This window comes from Calypte anna, chromosome 2 (assembly GCF_003957555.1).
Source record: "Calypte anna isolate BGI_N300 chromosome 2, bCalAnn1_v1.p, whole genome shotgun sequence".
In the NCBI taxonomy this organism is placed as follows: domain Eukaryota; kingdom Metazoa; phylum Chordata; class Aves; order Apodiformes; family Trochilidae; genus Calypte; species Calypte anna.
Window position 1 is genome coordinate 53348410 of NC_044245.1, and position 18689 is coordinate 53367098.

An 18689-nucleotide genomic window follows, 5' to 3' on the forward strand; every position below is an offset into this window, starting at 1 on the left:
TGACAAGTAAAGTGAACAGCCACTGCCTTGTTACTAAATTATTGTAATACTAGGTAATTACTCACCTCCGCTGTGAGCTGTCTCTGGGCATCTTTAGCTGCTCCCAAATGCTGGACAAGTTCTTCATTTTCAACTGCACACTTAAATATGCCCAAAATGTTAGAATCACTGTGATGATGTCTGTATCCTAAACTACATGTAGGTAGGAAAATTCTAACTTTTCTCAAGACCCCCTCTGCAGTAATATTAGTCCATGTTAGTTAAACACATTTAAACAACACTTTAAAATGTTAATACAAGAACATCCAGCATCAATCTGCTCTGCCAAGTGAATCTACAATACCCTAAAACTAGTAAATATGTGTCCACTGAAATACTTCCATGACATTGTCTTACTAAAATCATCTAGGGCACACCTAATATTTAAAATAAGTTTAACTACTGTATTCAATATGTCATTTATGCATTTTTTTTAATATACTGATGCTTTCTAGTCAAGTATGCTAGATATTAAACATCAAACAAGGTCACCCAGATAAGGAGGATGGAAAATTTCCTTTAGTATACAGAAGACCTTAATGCCTTCCCACCACAATAGTAGTAAATCAAAAATAGTCTTGCAACTGGGTTCCTTACAGCTTTTGCCTTTTTCTGCAGATCAACTATCTGAGAGAGAAGATGGGTGATTTCTTCCTGTTGCCGGGCAGCATCTTCAGTTTTCTTTGCTAACTCTTCGGAGATATTTGCAATCTGGATGTTTGCATCCCCTTTAAGAGAAGTGATTACAATTAACATTACAAACCCAAAAGCAGACAGGTAAGCAGAATGATGTTTTTTTTGAAGCACCACTTGATTCAGCAGAATCCTTCCCCAGTAACACAGTAAGGTATTTTTGAAAAACAGCAATAAAACATACAAAAAAAGAAACATCAAGTGGTCATGCAGCAAAGGAGAAAGTACTTTCTCTTAATTACTTTTTCTACATAAAATTTTTTTGCAACTGAGAAAGATTTAGCTTACAGGCAGAACTACCAAATCCCATGACTGAGAGACATGACTCAGTTGTCTTTTTTTTTTGTTTTTTACAGAACAATCTCAAATGAGAACAGGAAAGAAATGAGGACATACTTAGCTCTTTAACACAGTCATTGACAAGTTGTTGTTCTTTCTCTTCATAAGTAATTGTTTCAGTCTTCAGTTGACAGGCCTGTTCAAGAAATCCACATCAAATATGCTACATTAGCACATTTGCTCTTTGCCAGTCTGTTGCTGCATTTCCATCTGCTTCAGAAAGACAAACTTTTCTAATCACTTGTTCAGGAAGACAGTGACAAACTATAGTTTTTGCCTGCCCTCCCCCTCATGTTTTCAAACAGGGAGACAGGTGGACATTCAGCAGAGACATTACTGCATGGAGAAACTTGCATCTTTATCACCGTATCTCCACTAGATGTCACCTGTATATTTTGTACTTAAAAAACCACAAAACCAAACAACCTTTACCATACAAAAGACTATTATGCAAAGCTTGATTTGATCCCCTGAGCAAAGCTAGGTATCATCACAAATTAGATGCTTGCTTTAAAACACGAAACATATATCATTCAGATAGTATTTGAAAAGTTCTGACACTGTTAACTGTATCTTACATAAAACCTAAGTGCTGCCTCCTTCTCTGCTTTGTCTTTTCCACTACAATTCTGAGAGCACCAAGAGGAAGGTGGCTACATCCAGCTGCTTCTGTCTCACACCATCTTGGTGGGTCTGTAATCTACTCCCAGTGCTGGCAGCATGCACAGACACCCACAGACTAGATCAGTAGAGAGATGCATAACTCAAAGGTTTCAGATTTGGCTCTCCTGTGTGTCCCCTGGCACAGACTGCATCTCCCTGGAAGGGAAGACAGCTGTGTGTGAGGTTCTCCTACCAGCTCCTGAGGCAGTGGCCTTCTCAGTTCTAACTCCTACCTTTATTACTTTCAAAGCATTTATTGCTCATCTTCCTTGCACCATTTCTCAGTGAAGCACACAGCTTGAGAGCTATCACATGCTGTCTTGTCCAAAGATGTGACACTACTTGCTTGCAACGGGCCCTGCATTTGCAGTAGAAAATTATGATGACACTGTTTTACCAGAATCTCTTAATGCAGAAGTATTTCTTCTGCTATATATTTGCAAAATGGTAATATGCTCCCCAAGTTTAGAATTTGTATTGAAATGTAATGTATTGTTGTAATTGTTGTGGTTATTATTAGATTATTCAATATATTGTTATCTCTGGCATATAGGGAACAGTAAATAAAATTTCAAAACCAGTATCGTCTGTGAAAACACACTCAGTTTAACATATTAACAGCCTGACTTGAAACAAACACTTATTTAATGCAAATTTAGGCTAATTTTTATTTTGACAAACTCTGAATTTGAAACTGAGTGGTCATGCCTGCCTGCAAACTTCATATCTGCACCTAACATCCATGGTTTCTACCAGGTCAGCCCTTTAAGACCTGTTTCAAAGCACAGTTCTGGACTTCAAATCCTGCCTGTGCTCCTGAACATTCTTTTGGTAAGGAAGCTGCTTTGCATGTACCCTCATGTCTTTTCCATGTTTCAGGTTTCCCTTCATTTAGAAGGATAAACGATGGTGATTAAGCGACTACAAAGAGATCTGTGTCGTGTGTTGCATTATTCATTCTTAGTTAGAGCCTGTCAGCATTTTATAAGTATTTCTCAGTACCTGTGTTCTGGCATTTAAATGGACAACTGTTTTAAGCACAACACAAAGACAGAAATTTCACCTCAGATCTAAGCACAACATTCTCTTCTTCAAGGTCCTTGAGTTTCTTTTGAAGAGAATCCAAATGAAAGTAGTTCTGGACAGAGGAGGAAGATTCATTCCTTTTCAGCCTTGTAAGGAAAGCAACAGTTTTAACTCAACAAGAGGAAAATTTTTCCCTATGAGACTCAGACATTGGAATGGTCTCCCAGGGGAAGTAGTGGATTCCCCCACTTTGGAAAGTTTTAAGTTTCAACTTGATGGCATGCTGAGACACATCATATGAACATCCCTTCCATCCCTTCCCTTCCTAACATTCTATAATTCTATAAACTCATTTTAACCAGTATTCCAGCCAATCTTACAGGGGAACAGACTGAAAAGAGGTCTCAAAACTAGTAAGAGACACAAAAAATACAGATTTGTTCATGTCAGTATTCTTAGCCAGTAATATATTTGCACTGACCTTTAAAAAACAGCATTTTATTTATTTATTATCTCCCTACTTCCCATGGAAAAGTTATTCAGCAAGTCTATAAGAAAGGAAACCACCTTACTACAGGGAGCAACCGAAGAGCTTCCTGATGAATGCTGCACATGCTTCACCAGAATGCAGCAATAATTTTGCAAGCAAGGGCAGAGAGCACCTTGGAGCCTGTGATGCTGTTCAGCCAACTGATTGCCTGGAAGTATGCTGGAAGCCATGTTTTAAGTCTTTTTCTCTGCTTAGAATATTTCACAGTGCTCTCAGACCAGAAAGGTTGCACACTTAACACATTCTAGCACACCATGAAAAGGTTTGTGGTGCAATGAGGTGCCTCAGGTGGGATCTATGTCTGCCTCACCACCACAGTGACCTAATTCCTGTGAAAGTTAAAGTCCTGCCTCAGCAGCTTCTCTGTGTACTTTCCTCTCCTGGCTTTGCACCACTATAACCAGCTGGTCCCATGCAAACTCTTCCAGCTGGTCCCATGCACCAAATTCAATGTCCTATTTATATTTCCTGCCAACACAAAGATCATTTTACTACTTTTCAGAGCTATCAAATTGCCCAAACTGCTCCTGCTTAGTACCAGATGAAAGTTCAGTGTTGTAGATCAATAACTTACGGGGTGGAACAGACAGACTCTGGCTCACTTTCTTCAGCAGCACTGGTATAGAACTGGAGCAGCTCATCTTTCATGGAGAGCTCATGCCGCAACTGAGATACCTGCACAAAGAAAGGGTTTGCAGATCAGTAAGCTGCCTTCCTATGGAGATTTTTAAGTACACCCACTATAAATTACTTAGTTATTCATCCTCCAAGCATCTCCCTCAGATCACAGAACTGGAACAGAACAGAAACGCTTCCTTTATTTCTTAGCAAGAAGAAAAAAGACACTAAGTGATATTTTTTTAGGAGCTCAAAAAATGTAATTATCCACCACTTTATAAAGAAGGCAAAGAGAAATGCTTACGATGAGCAATCCTGAATTCACTATTGCATTTCTCTTGATTCACATCCACAGAAATGGATGTGAATTATACTGTGGACACTGCAATTATACTGCAAGAAATCAGTGTGACACAATCAAGAAAAACATTACTTTCTTATCCATTTAATGTGATGACTGTCACCATCTAGCTCGGATACAGACCCTGCACAGATACAGATATATCTTCCCCTCCAAGAGACTTCTGATAGAACTACTGAAGTGCTTGTGTAGTGAGGTTGCCTGTTGAGCTGCAGAAAACCACTGCACAGTGGCTTCCATTCTGAGGGGTAGTGGGTGCAGTCAGCTTCTGGGTGTAGTTTGGGATTCTGATGAAACCGAAACATGAATCAAAGTAAACCATACTCAGTACATACATGTATCAAAAAGAAACCAAATATCAAAACTAGGTGGTTAAGATACCCTGTAACTGTGAGCTCCACAAACTTAACCTTGGTTAATTCATATTGTAATTCTCCAAGAAAAGGGTTAAAAGCCTAATTATGCCATAAAATGAACACCACTTCACAGATGCAATTAAGGACCTCAGTGGCAAGAGATTAATTTTTATTCTGCTTGAATAGCTATAAATAGCATAACTGATCATAGAGATCTTTTCCCTTCCACTTGCACTTGCTCTTCATCCTTCAGTTTTCACTTTCCAATGCACAAACTGCAGAACGCTTTTTTTATTAGACTTCTGCTTTTTGTATTGTAGGCATATTTGTATTTGTAGTTATTACAAAAATCCAAAGAATATCAATAAAATAGATTTAAGCTGCATTTTCATCAACCAAAAAGCAGATTCAGTGCGATAAAGCACTTAAACTGTGCAGAATTTTTAAGTAAACAAGGTCATTTACTTTACTATGAGTCCTGGTTTGAGCCAGTACAGAACTGATTTTCTTTTTCACAATTTTACTTTTCAGTTAAGTCTCTTCTAACTGACTGCATTTTCTGAACTCAACAGCATGGTTTTTTTCAGTCGGTATCTCCTTCTAGGACTGACAACACATGATGCATATAGTTGTTGCTGGAGAACGGAATGCAGAAAGGTCATGTATACACTTACTCCTATAGAAAACAAGTTCACTGCTTGATTCTGCTCAACTTCTTGCTCTGGAAACAAAGGAGAGGAAAGGAGTCACACCTGTGACCCTCTCCAGAGCAGACCAGACAGGTAATTCAAAAAAGTATTCCATTCCAAACAATGACATTTCAGAAAACCATGAAATAAAATCTGTGCATTAATTCTGGGAAGTTCAGTTTCTCCATTTACAGAAGAACCAAAAAACAGGAAAAAATAACTACTTCCCTTCAACGCATTATGGCTCAGCCTTTTTAAGTAGCAAAGATTCAGACACTGTGAGTGGGTGGGCATTAGATCATCTCCAGATTCTGCTACATTTTCTTACCTATGAATTAAAAAGACTGAGGATACTATTTTACCTCACATTTTCAAATACTCCAATTCTCCAAAGGAGGGTGAAAAGCCAGAAAGGATGACATTTTATGAAAACAGGGCCAGAAGCAATGGGCACAAACTGAAACATGGAAGGTTTCCCCCTGAACATTAGGAACAACTTCTGTCTTGTGAGGGTGACTGAGCGTTGGTGTGGGTTCCTCAGAGAGGCTGTGGAGATACTCAAATACTGCCTGTACATGGTCCTGAGAAATGGACTTTAGAGCTGGCCCTGACTGAGCAGGGGGGCTCAGACAAGATGACTTCCAGAGGTCACTTCCAAGCTCAGCCACACTGTGAAATGGGGGAAAAAACCCTCACTGCAGTAGCTTCAAGCAGCACTTCCCTTTCACACAGCATTTTGTGGTGTATTGACCTTGGCCAGCAGCTAAGCCCCCATGAATCTCACAGGATGGATTAGAGAATCAGAAACCAGAAAAATTCAGGGGCTGAGATAAAGACAATAAGTAAAGCAAAGTTGCTTGTGCAAGCAAGGCAAATTAAGGAATTTATTCACTATTTTCTATCAATAGGCAGATTTGCCAGCCACTTCGTGGAAAACTGGGCCTGAGCACACGTAACTGTACTTGTGAAGACAAAACACTGTAACCATGAATGTCCTGGCTTCTTCCTCCTTCCCCTGAGCTTTTATTGTTGAGCATAATGTGAAGTATAGAGTATTTGAAGATATTGGTCAGTTCAGGTCAGCTACCCTGGCTGTGCCTCCTGCCAACATCTTGCACAGATGGAGAGGCAGAAATGCTATGCAAGCACTGCTCAGCAATAGCACTCAACACTGTTTTAGTCACAGATCCAAAACATAGCACCATACAGGCTGTCACAAAGTTTATAGCTCCATCCTAACCAGGTACAGTATACATTTTTACACTGCAAAATACAAAATTTGTTTTATGAACATAAAGGGATCTCTTTGACGCTGACAAGCCACTACAACGTGAGCTTCAGAGCAAACACCACCACTCTGCTCCTGCACAACCTGTTGCTATCAAGCAATAGGGACTGTTGCCCACAAAGGACAATGTCCATGAGCTGTCACCACGCTTGATCCCCAAGACTTCATCTGTTCAGGCTTTCAATTCAATCCATTGTCCTGAAATCTTCACATAAGAGACAGTTGTCTTAGTTACCCTTTTATTAAATATTCAAAGCTCAGGATTAATGGAAGATCTGAAACCTACTAAAGAAGGATTTTCAGCATAGAAAAAGTGTCATGACTTTAAAGCCTGCCTCAAAAGCATCTATTTCTGAAAGTCAAAATGACAGTGTGAAAGATGGGTGCTGATTGAACATATGGCCCAACATATCAAGCCACCTGGTAAGAAGTTTATTTCTGGTGGCCCTTTTGCTAATGCTGCTCCTGAATCCCTCTAAATAAAAAGAGACCTGGCAGAAGTAGCCCATGCCTGTCCTGCACCTGCACTTCTATTCTGGAAGTATGGTATGAATGCACTGCCCTGTCCAGGCCAGTATGCACATGCCTAGTAAATACCATATTGACTGTGGCCTGACACATGCTGGGACTTGAGCAGAAACCAGCACTTCTTCTGTGACATAAGACAGTTAGTTTCCCTTGGCAAAAAGGGTAAGCCACACCAAATGATTCTATTTCTCTGTGTGTGCTCTACCACCATTTACTGCACCATTGGGATTCCTCCATCCATGCTTTATTCATCAACCCATCTCAGATATAATTTAATACCTCACATGCCCGAGCAGCTTTATTAGATGCATTTCTAAAGGCTGTTAATCCACTGTTCATGCTCTCCTATTCACCCTGTAACTGGGAGATTTCTCTCCCTCTTGCTCAAAGCTATGTATGGATGAGATTCACAAACCAAGGTCACTGTCCCAGAATAGAAGAAACATTTGCCTCCAGCTCAGTTAGTAAGTCAGAAGAGTTTAGAGACATTTGCAGTGCAGATAAAGAACTCTGAGGAATCCTGTACAGTTCCATCCAAGATATATCCATCAAGAATCTGCCAGTATCTACAGCATCGAACTCCCCATTCAGAGAAAAACAGTAACTGTGTAAACATTTGATTAAAAATTCAATAGTACATGGAAGACACAAGGTCTAAAAACAAGTTTTAAGTTATGTTTTATAGATTGCACAAATGCAGAGACACATGCACCACCATATTATATTCCAAACATGTTCAACAAATGTCTACAATATTATTACTGCAGTCAGACTCAGACAGATATATGTACTGCAGCACTCTCCTGACCCATGCTTCAGTGGATTCTGTCACAGTTCACTGGAAAGAGATACAGCCAAATCACATGAAGCTGTAAGATCTTAGCCATCTGGATAGAAGGTGGCAGATCAAAGCTTATTTGCTTCCTACCATAACCCAGTGCTTCCTAACATTGACAAGTTCATATATAGAGAGCGTATTGAATAAAAATTGCCCATCAAAATATATCCTGACCCACCTGAACAGTGGAAGCTTAACACAAGTCTATGGAGTTGGCCCAGCCTGGGAAAGGCAGAATATATATGATCTCAGTGATGATGCACTTCTGAGATCTCAATAAATGCACAAAGTGATCTACCTTATATAAATACCTGTATCCTATTCTGTTTGATAAACAGTGGGAAGCACTCCCAGTACTCAAAGGCTACAACTCTAGGAGTCAAAGTTCAACTCGAGTTTCATTTGGAAAAAAAACAAAACAGCACTGAGGACCGAGCAAGATTCAGGGGAAAAATAGTAAGAAGAGCAAGCTGCACATACAGAAAGCAGAAGAAGCAGAAGAGTGATTAGCAAAATAATCAAACCAGAGAGAATTATGCATAGAACAGGGGAACAAGGACAAAAGAAGAAAAAGTTAACTGTGGGTACAGTGACTCAAAATGAAAGGAGCAGCTGGTTTCAGAGGAAAATGAAATCTGAAGCAGAGCAAAACTCAGTGGCTTGAGGTGTTTTTTTTCCCCTCAAACCACCTCATTGGAGCCAACAGGTCAAATTATTTTTTTGACATTCCTAAAAGAGTACATGCCACAAAACTGCTGCAACACAGATTGACCTGCTATAGACAGGATACCTAAGAAAATTAAATATGGACAAGTTGAAGCTGGAAGGAAAATTCTTCCCATCGCTGCAGATATACTCAGGCAAAAAAATCTTACCTCTTCCCTGATGTGTTCTACTTGCTCCTCCAAAAACTCATTTCTTTCTGTTAGTGATTTATTCTTCTTTAACAGTGACTGGCCAATCCGAGCAGCTAATTCTAAGTCCCGTTCTTTCTGTGAAGCATTCAGAAAAGAAAGCTAATTTCAGACTTTTTATTCAACAAAGGATCAGAGGGAAGGCTAAACTGTCATAACAGGGAAGGAACAAGTCTTTAATAAAAAGACTCCTTCTTTCTGTGAGGTTGTATTTGTTTTGGTTTTTGCTAATTCTTTGTTTGTATTCCTTATTGTGTTCAACCCACATTATTCAGAAAAGACTGACCCATACAGAGTTATTGAGCCACACACATGAAAGCACAGCTTCAAAGTCTACAGTAAAACAACGTGAGTGAGAACATATCTGGTTCTCTACTACAATTTTTGTCTAAAAAACTGAGGGCTATTATTCCATCACCTTGTTATACCTTTTGCAGAATATAATCACATGCACATTTCAAAGCATTCTTCTATTCCACTTGCTTCACCTTGAAATAAAGGACAGTAAACTGTGCAGGAAAAAAAAAGTGGATTCCACCACAAAAATATGTTCAGCTCCTATCTTCTGTGTGTACATCCATAGGTGCTTTCACATAAAACCAAATCCTATTTAATTCATTTTTGCAGACGTCCACATCTACATTAAATTGTTACTTTCATGCTATGTGTGCCCCCCTCCTCCCTCTCTTCTTTGTCCACAGAATTTCAAATAACTATATAATTCACCACATATACCAATAAGAAACTTACTGATAACAAGCACATATATATTTATACATATACACACACACATTTCAGCTTCTGCAAATCTGAGAAGTGGTGATATAACACAGTTGGAGAGGTAAGCATTTGTCATGTATGCATTAATGACAAAGCCTACCTACAGCTACTGATCACATGGATTTGAGGTCAATTAATTTGAATGAAGAGGTTTTTGTAGTGGAAAAAAAGGAAGTTACATAATCAGTAAATAAAAAGACAGGTTATTGAGCACTGGTATATCTACAAATGGCTTTTTGCAAATGGTTTCTGAAGGTCAGGCTTATATTTGCATTTAAAGGTACTGGTATTATCTAGCCGTAAAATCTTTCTGTAATCTTATGTACAGTCTTTCAGAACAATAGGTCCCACAGAATTATCCAAAACAACCCATTTAGTTTATATATGGAGCCAACTTACTGTTCAGTATTTTGGTTCCTTTCATAAACAAAAAGTTGAAAAAAATACACTGCTGCAGCTTTAACTAGAGTAGAAAAGCTATCAAGCAGCAAGAATCCTAACCTCAAAATGGAGGAATACAAGTGTATTTTCAGGCTCTTTAATTAAGGTACCTAGACTTTCTACACAAGCTTTAGCAATTCAGCTCTAAATTTCCATTTGGGGTCAGGTCACTTTTTCACAGTGAGGAGGAATTAATTTATTACAGCAATATTTAAGAAAATACAGAACCCAGACACATTGCCACCATTATTAGAAAAGGATGAGAAAATGGGTCCAGAGAGGAATCTACTCCTATTCTTACCACATAGCCAGGCAAGTCTGGTGCACTCACTTTGCTCAGTTTGAGGGCAGCAGGTACTTATTTTCAAAATATCTGCACACATGGTGTTTTAAGATCTCTTTCCTGCCTCTCCCCCAAAACACTGCACCTTTCACCTGCCAACTTTATAAAAGAAACACCTGAAGCTTGCCAACAGGAAGGACAGACAAGGATTAGGTTTGGGGAGTTGTTTTTTGCTTGTGTGTGAAGGAAGCAGAAGGAGTTACACCTTCATTTCTATAAACAGACGTAATTTCTTGTGATAACCACAATATGGGGAGAACAGAGCAAGGAGCTGTAGGTACATGTCTGCCTAGGAACAGAGTGATTCAATCAGAAATGATGGCCAGCTAAATGAAAAAAGCTTACTGAGAGTATTTGTTTTATTAAAGGTTCCCCCCATTTTTCCTTTGTTATAATCCAGATAGCGAAGCACACCAGAAGCTCTAAAATACTGGCTCAGCATGTCCTTCTACCATTGCTCCTGTGAATGTGATTCCTGGATCTACAGCCATTTAGCTACAAGGACTCAGGGGAGGGAAACAGTTTGGCAGAGCACTGCATCATTACTTGAAGAAGCCATGGAAACAAATGCAAGTAGAGCTCAGCCAAACAAGATGAAGGGAACAGGACACAAACAGGTAACAGACTGTTAGTACATATTCATTTGTATTTCCAGGAGAAGTCTTTTAGGCAAAGTAACAGTTTTAACTAGTACTTTATAGAAAGTTATTGAAGAGTTCAGCTCGAAGCACAAAATGCAGGACTTTGTAGTGAGATCACCATAGAAGCCACTTCTTAACTATGATATAAATCTGATCTCAGTACAAAGTCCTGCATTTTGTGCTCTGAGCATTCCCTTGCTTGTTTCCTTGCAGAATTAGAGGAAGAACAGACCATCCAATGTACCTTGGTTAGAGAGACCCAGCCTTTGACATTATTATTTCAATAAGCAAGCAATTAAACATGAAATGTTAAAAATTACACACGGCTATGAGTGTAATTTCAGTTCAGTTCTAACAGTTTACACCTAAAGAATTCTCCATAAATGTTTAGAAAATCATTGCTCAAGCTTACAACAGAAAAGAAACTCAATTGATTACAGCATTTATTGAACAAAAGCACTGTAGCCTGATAATTTCTTTTCCTATTTCTTGAGTGCCAAGAATTACAGTAGTAACAATTTACATAACAGTATTTAAAAAATAATCCCAAAGCAATCAAACAAAAGGCAAAGAAGAAAAGGCTTGGAGACAAATGGGTTTTAGATATTAGATATTTTCTAATTTTTTGTCTATCTGAGTTAATAAATATTTTTTTAGTTCTTAAAGATAGCAAACCCATCAATAGTGATATTACTAGCTTTACATGTACTGTAAAAATGTAATTTTAAGATTATTTTTTCCCCACACCCCATCCATTATGGAAAATATTTGGCCAAGAGCAAGTTAAGTTAAATGGTCTGAACTGAAAAATAAGCACAAGTAAAGAATCTGTATGACCAAGGTAAATAAATTGCCTTTACTTACAGAGAGTATTTACCTTTCCAATGAGATAAAGTGCACATACACTTAGCACTTTTTCCTCCTATTTTAAGGGCAGTCTACCAACAATCTTGAATAGTGATTTCTGTACTACTTTCTCATATGGTGAATGGGATATAATACTTACCTCTTCAAGAAGACGTGTAACAGCATCTATGTCATTGTATGTTTTAGTCATCTGGCCCACTCTTTCTGCACATAAAACTGTAAGGAAATAAAATAATACATTAATCATACTGGCAATACTACTGGGGTGAAAATATCCTTAAAGGATTTTATATTTGCATAACTTTTTATCTTAAAACTTCTTATATAAACTTCTGGGTATGTTAATAAAAAGCTTTAGAAAATCTCATTAAAAAAACCCCAAACCAACAAACAACAAAGCTTCAAGTTTAACTGAGAATACAAGTGTTTCTCTTTTGTAATGAGCATTTGCTTTTGTCCATGGCAGAGTAAACTATCTAAACGTTACAACTTTCTTCTCTGAAGAGGAATGCGTAGAGTTTTTTAAAATAAAATAAAAAATAAGTGAAAACAAAGTTTCTTATATTCATAACTAGGATTCCATCATGTCACCTAGTCACTGCATTGCACATAGCAAAATTACCCCATGAATAAGCAACTCCAATGTATGTTCAACACAAAGATACTTTGATGTCCTGTTTAGTTAAAAACTGGGTTCAGTGGTATGAGACAGCAAAGTAAATACAAAATGCATGCACAATAATAAGCAATTCTTGAGATACTCAGACCACACCATGGTATCCACACTATCACTCATAAAAATATTTACTTTGATTGGATGAGATGATTAATCACTAAGGTGGAACCAGTTTTGTTAGACCGAAGAAAGCATGCGGAAGTTTTATCTACTACCACAGGTCATCTTTTAAGAAGCTAGCTACACAGACTTCTCTAGAAGTCTGCAAGTTTTCTAAAAATGTACCAATAACCAGAGGAAACAACAGCACTTTCTGCTTTTGCCCTTATATTCTTTTTATTTTCAGCTACGCCTACCCCTCAAACCGTCTAATTCTGGGAAAAAAAGGATTGATAATGAAGCTGAGTTGAACATCCAGACTACTGGTTACCCAGGCTGTTGTAGCAGAAATTGTTCATCGGGGGATTTACCCTTGACAATGTCACAGCTAAAGCTCAGCCTGACAGATTGGCTCATGTTGCTCTAGTGCGCATTAAGGGAGGGGGGAGGAGAAGAGACAGATAAGGCCTAAGAAGATTTAAATAGTAGTACAGTAACATTGCCAAGAGACAGTCTGTCACCCCAAGGAAACAACACTATCCAATTTATAAATATAATATCTGTTGGATGGGGCCTTGAGCAACCTGACATGTTCCTGCTCACGCAAGAGGGTTGGAACTAGATCATCCTTATGGTCCCTTCCAACCCAAACCATTCTACTATTCTGTTATATACAGAAATAAGACAGCTGATCACCATGAGGGCACATTAATTGTTTATCAGGAGAAATAGTACATAGGTATTTACTGAAATGTTGGAGGATTCTATACCTGGACATCAGAAAGTGGCTTTAAACTTCAGCAAGAAGTACAATTTGTTACTGTTTGTTTTACTGTTTCTCAAATCCTAATTTTGAGGGCCAAATCCTAAAAACATTTGCAATATTCAGTGACATCGGTAGTGCCAGTGAATTCCAAAGGATGCCATTCAAAAGATAATTACATTTATCAAAATAATTAAGTCTGAAAGTGGTAAGAGTAAAAAGTTCATGCTTCAGGGTAGTGATTTGACAAACATTACACTGCAGTATAAATAAAAACTGTACTACTGCACAAGCAAAAATATGGTGCATCAGTAAAATACAAGCTATATTAGTCAAAAGTAGACTAATAAGGATTCCACAGGGAAAAAAATAAGTAACTTGTAGAGAACATCAGCTATAGTAAACAAAGGGACTAAACAGATTTCCATTAAAATCTTCAAAAGAAGGCAGATGGTTCAGAAGACTATTCACAATAATAAAAGCTAACATCACCATAAAAAAAAAAAAGCAAGTTCATAAGGCATGCAATAAAATGCCTACCAGAAACCCTGGCACCAGCAGTTTGTTTTCCAAAACAACTGTATATTAAATAGTTCCCTTGGTTACGACATTTCCTTGCTACTATAGAATAATGCTTGAGATTGTTATTAGGAAGGAAATCTTAACTCTGTACCTAGCACCAATGACCACCACTGATATGGCAACCTCACACTATCCCAGTTAAGCTGAATATATAATCTTTCTTACATCCACACTGATAAAAGGACAATGTTCCCACAGACATAAGAGTCACTCAGCTGGGAGAGAGAGAGATAAAGGTTGATTCATATGGCTGCTCACTCAGCTGTTCCTTCAGAACTTGCCATTTAATCTTTAACATGGCAGGTTAATGCCACAGCATTATCACAACAGACGTGCCACCAGTAAAGAAGTAGCAACGTGGTCACCAATAGCTTTTATTTCTCACAATTTCCATCAAACTTCTCTTGGTGAATGTTAAAACAGAGGTCTCCATATACCACTCTGCCAATGTGGAAGGGTTTCAAAGCAGAAATGATAACTTATGCATCCTCTTCAACATGCAAATGGAAACAAGCTTCAAGATATTGCTTATAAAAAAAATGCCTTCCCCAGCCAAACACCTCCTATCAACACTCAACATGGAAGATAGCAGAAGCACAGAGCTATGCACTAAAAGGAAGTTTTTCCTTTTGGAAGGAGGGCAAACTTGCAAAATAGTGTCACTCTCAATCCCCCAGAAACCAAAACTTGTGGGGAAGAGAAGGTGAAAAGTGAAAGGAAGGAAAACAATTCAGAAGCAACATTTTAATAACTCAAAACAGCATTCAAGTACATAAAGACACTCTCCACAGGTAACAAGATAACATTTGCCAGTTGCTAGTGCAGTGATTTTGAATTCCTTAATGACCAAAAAGACTGCCAAGCAAAAAAAGATGCAGTATTTTGAATAATAATTTTGGGTGCTGATCAGTGAAAACAGATGGGCTGGGAGAAACCACAAAAAAACCCAACCTAAACAAAAAGAAGCCAACAGACAGATCAAAGCCCACACACTCCACAGTGCTCATGGATTCTGCATAGTAGGTTTCTAACCTGCTGGAGTTTCTGACCAACCACGAGAGCTTTGTAACACTACCATAAAGATAAAACAAGAGCAAATGAAGGACAATGCTCTGTAATACAAAACCAATTTACTGACCTCTTTTTGTTCTCTGGAAACTCAGTGGTATTTTTGCTGGAGGATGACAGAAGTGCAGTATCTAAATGCACGCATGCATTCAAACATCTAAATCAAAATACAACTTGTGCCTCTCGGTCTATATAGGAGGCTGTTAGACAATAAATAAATAATAATAATAAAATGTCTACAAGCAAATGGAGGAAGCCTAGAATTCCAGAAACAGTTAGAAAATGCGTTTTGGTAACTGCTTTGAAATGGATTGTCTCAGATCCATAATAGAAACAAAGAAAGCTTCTATCATATTCCCATGGCAGAATTAAACACATTCTACCAGGGACATATTTGCAGTTCAAAGTATTTGGTTTTTTAAAAGTTAAACACACAACTGAGCAAATGCTAAACAGATCTAGTATTTCCTCTGTTTTCTAGCATCATCTTCACATCCACCTGACGGTTGCAAATTTATGGGTGCCCACACTCCTGTATTTCTCAATGTGAGTACAGCTGAAAGGATGCACTCTGCACGTATTTTACATAATCTATTCAATACATCATCTGACTGGAAGCCTCTTCCATGCTCTGAGCTCCACATCAATTTAAGCACTTTTTCTGAAGCTGAAGATGCTCAGGAAGAAAGGAAGTAAGTCTGAATCTTCCAGTATTGCTCCCTGAAAGTTAAACAGCCACTTACCATGCTGCTCAGAGGGAAAAAAAATGTGTTTCAAGGAGCACAAAATAACCATGGAAAGGAAGGAGAGCAAGAACAGCACTACTGGGAGCTGCTACAATGTGCCACCACCCACAAAAGGAGATTCATGAGAAATTAAAAAAAAAACTAAAAATCCCAGGAGCCAGCAGCCTCAGGTGTTCTCAGCCCCTGCCCCCTGCACTCCCTTCTTGAGCCATCCCCACTCTCCATTTTTGAGACCTATCCATGAGGGACAAATTGACGAACTAGAAGAGAGCAGCCATTGCTGAAGAACGGAAATCCCCGTTCACTTCTCTATCTACTTCCAACTACTGGGAAACAGATAGGGGATAAGATATTATGGTAAAGTTTTGGGCAGATCATACTGACCTGTAGAATTACAGAGTCTAATATGGAAGGTCCCGGTGTATGGGGATCTCCCTGCTACCAAAATTTATATCCTTAGAAACATCAGGATAAACAAGAACTGTTCATGAAGCACAGATCTCTGGCAGTTTTAATTCTGATGTTTCTTGTGACAAGGAGGCAGCAGGATACAAACTTACTGTTTTGTTTTTCCTAACAGTGCCCTACCCAAAACCTTGAACTATGGCAAGGCCTATTGTTTCTATGATCAACCATGCCACATTCATAGCTTCTGTCTCCCTCCTCTCTGCCCATAGCTCTCTGAAAAGACTGAAAATAAAATGGTTCATTCTCCTCATCCTAAACATTGAGGATGGAGACCATCAGTACAGACACAGTACCACTGACTGACCAGCAGTGCTCTCCTTACTGCTGGATACCACTTGGCAATTATTGGCAACCAGAGACTTGGCAGACTTGGATCCCTCGGCTCACCTTGGTTTAATTTCTCAAAGTCTATTTTTGCACTCCAGGGATAAAGCACTTGTTAAGAATCACAGCTTCAGTTCTAGGGCTATCAGTAGTCATACTCTGGCACTGGTCACTGCAAGCACTGCATTGGCTTGAGCCAAGTATGCAAGGAGTTATGGAACTGTGCCACAATACCTATATTCCTTTTCAAATCAACTCAGGAAACTTACACCTAAAACATGCAGTCAGCTCTGTTATTGACCCAGACTAGTAAAAATTTCACATGTTTAAAGGTAAACATGGTAGCTTCTCCTCCACTAAAGAGAAGGTTTTGGCAGCCCTGGTTAAACTGGGGCAGAGGCTTCAGGCTGTCATATTCAGGACAGCCCTGAGAGAACATGTTCATCTTAAGAGCTTAAAAATGTGAAGAGACTACTGTCAAAGGAGCCTGGAAAATGTACTTCTGAAGCATGACTTGCCAGAAGTCCAAATGTTAACATCACATGCCAGAAGCTTCTCCAGCCTCCCCCACAGTCCCCAAGTACAGTAGCGAGCCAGTCCCTCCAGAAGGCAGATGGGGAGTTCAGCAGGGGGCTGCAACCCTGGTCAGGGGACAAAGAGTGGTCACAGCCCACCAACTGCTCCACAGCTGTCACATCACACTGTGGGTGAAGTTCATGAAGGAGTCTGGAAGAACACAGTGTTGTGAATGGTACACACTCAGTCAGCAAGGACATATTAGAGCAGTGAAAAATAACTACCATAACTTCAATAGACACCACCAATGGGTGTTTGGGTTTTTTCTTTTAAATTAAACCTGGTTTACTGTGATTTCAGTAGTGCAGTTATTAATTCTTCTAAGAAATATTTTCTCTTGCCATGTAAGCTATGGTTTGAAGGGTGTTTACTGCCATTCCTCTCTGTACATATTTAAATAGCTTAGTATCTCCAACATTAAAGCCTCACATAAAAACCTACCTCATTACATCATCTCAGGCATGGGAAAAAACTCTCTGCTGCTATCTTTTCTCTGAAACTTAAAGCCCAGCCACTCAGGTTGGTAGCCACCTTAAATTGCCTTTAAGCAGGTCATGAACTGCAATGAATTTTCTTGTGGAGAAGGAAGAAAACATTTCAACAAGACTGTCACACACTTACTCCGTCTGTTAGCACTGACACAGATCAAATATGGCAACTTGGAAAACACAACCACAAAGCAAAGGAGATAAGAAAAAACACCTGGAGAAACCCAAAGGCATTATCATATTGTCTTCATGTTTGGACCCTGCAGCATGCCAACACCATAGCACATAAACAATTTACAGCTCACCATATCTCTTCTGTCAAAAATACAACTCTTGTGGGATTTTCAACTGCTAGCCACTGAATTACTATCTTGCCATTCTCCTCAATCCATTTCTTGTCAAGAACTGTCTGAACTTCAGTCCTTGCAACTAATAACTGGGCAAAGAGCTTAAAACAGGATCTCGACTGTAAATCTTTTAAACATCTTAAAATTACAAGCCCGCATTAAAAGCCATGTTTTGTTAGCTGCCTTCTAAATTATAGGATCTTTTCCTATTCCACCTCTGGTAGAGATTAGTTGTGCCAAAGCTTTCAAGACTTACTAGTCTATATTTTCTTTGCTAGCATTTAAAGATTCCAGACTATGTATGGCCTCCATTCTAGTCAATCAATGTCTTGGTAAGATAAAATAGGTATATTTTATGTTCTGTAAGTCTGTCCCTGGCAGTTTCTGAACATTTTTTAATTTATTTTTTTTTAATTAAGCTTGGATTAGATTCTTAGCCTGCATTTACCCAGTAGTTTGGATAAGGAGGATTTTTAATCTGTTACATCAGTAAACTAAAATAATAATGAATGGATGACATCATGGGTCCTACGCAGGTAATAATCTTTTCCTGGCCTATCTGCAAAAGCTGGAATCAA

The 18689-nt window shown here is 38.7% G+C and overlaps 1 protein-coding gene across 6 annotated transcripts in view; it reads right to left on the reverse strand.

Annotated features, from left to right (window-relative positions):
* Positions 1–18689, reverse strand: part of TRAK1 (trafficking kinesin protein 1) — a 134698-nt gene that overhangs the window by 27221 nt on the left and 88788 nt on the right. For all 6 annotated transcript variants that reach the window (XM_030444195.1, XM_030444196.1, XM_030444193.1 and 3 more), the window contains 7 exons: positions 12114–12190; positions 8864–8980; positions 3885–3985; positions 2798–2906; positions 1129–1207; positions 637–767; positions 66–140 (listed from right to left, as the gene is read on the reverse strand). In XM_030444195.1, the coding sequence (XP_030300055.1) occupies positions 66–140; positions 637–767; positions 1129–1207; positions 2798–2906; positions 3885–3985; positions 8864–8980; positions 12114–12164 (663 nt within the window). In that variant the 5' untranslated portion in view covers positions 12165–12190. The remainder of the gene's footprint in view (positions 1–65; positions 141–636; positions 768–1128; positions 1208–2797; positions 2907–3884; positions 3986–8863; positions 8981–12113; positions 12191–18689) is intronic.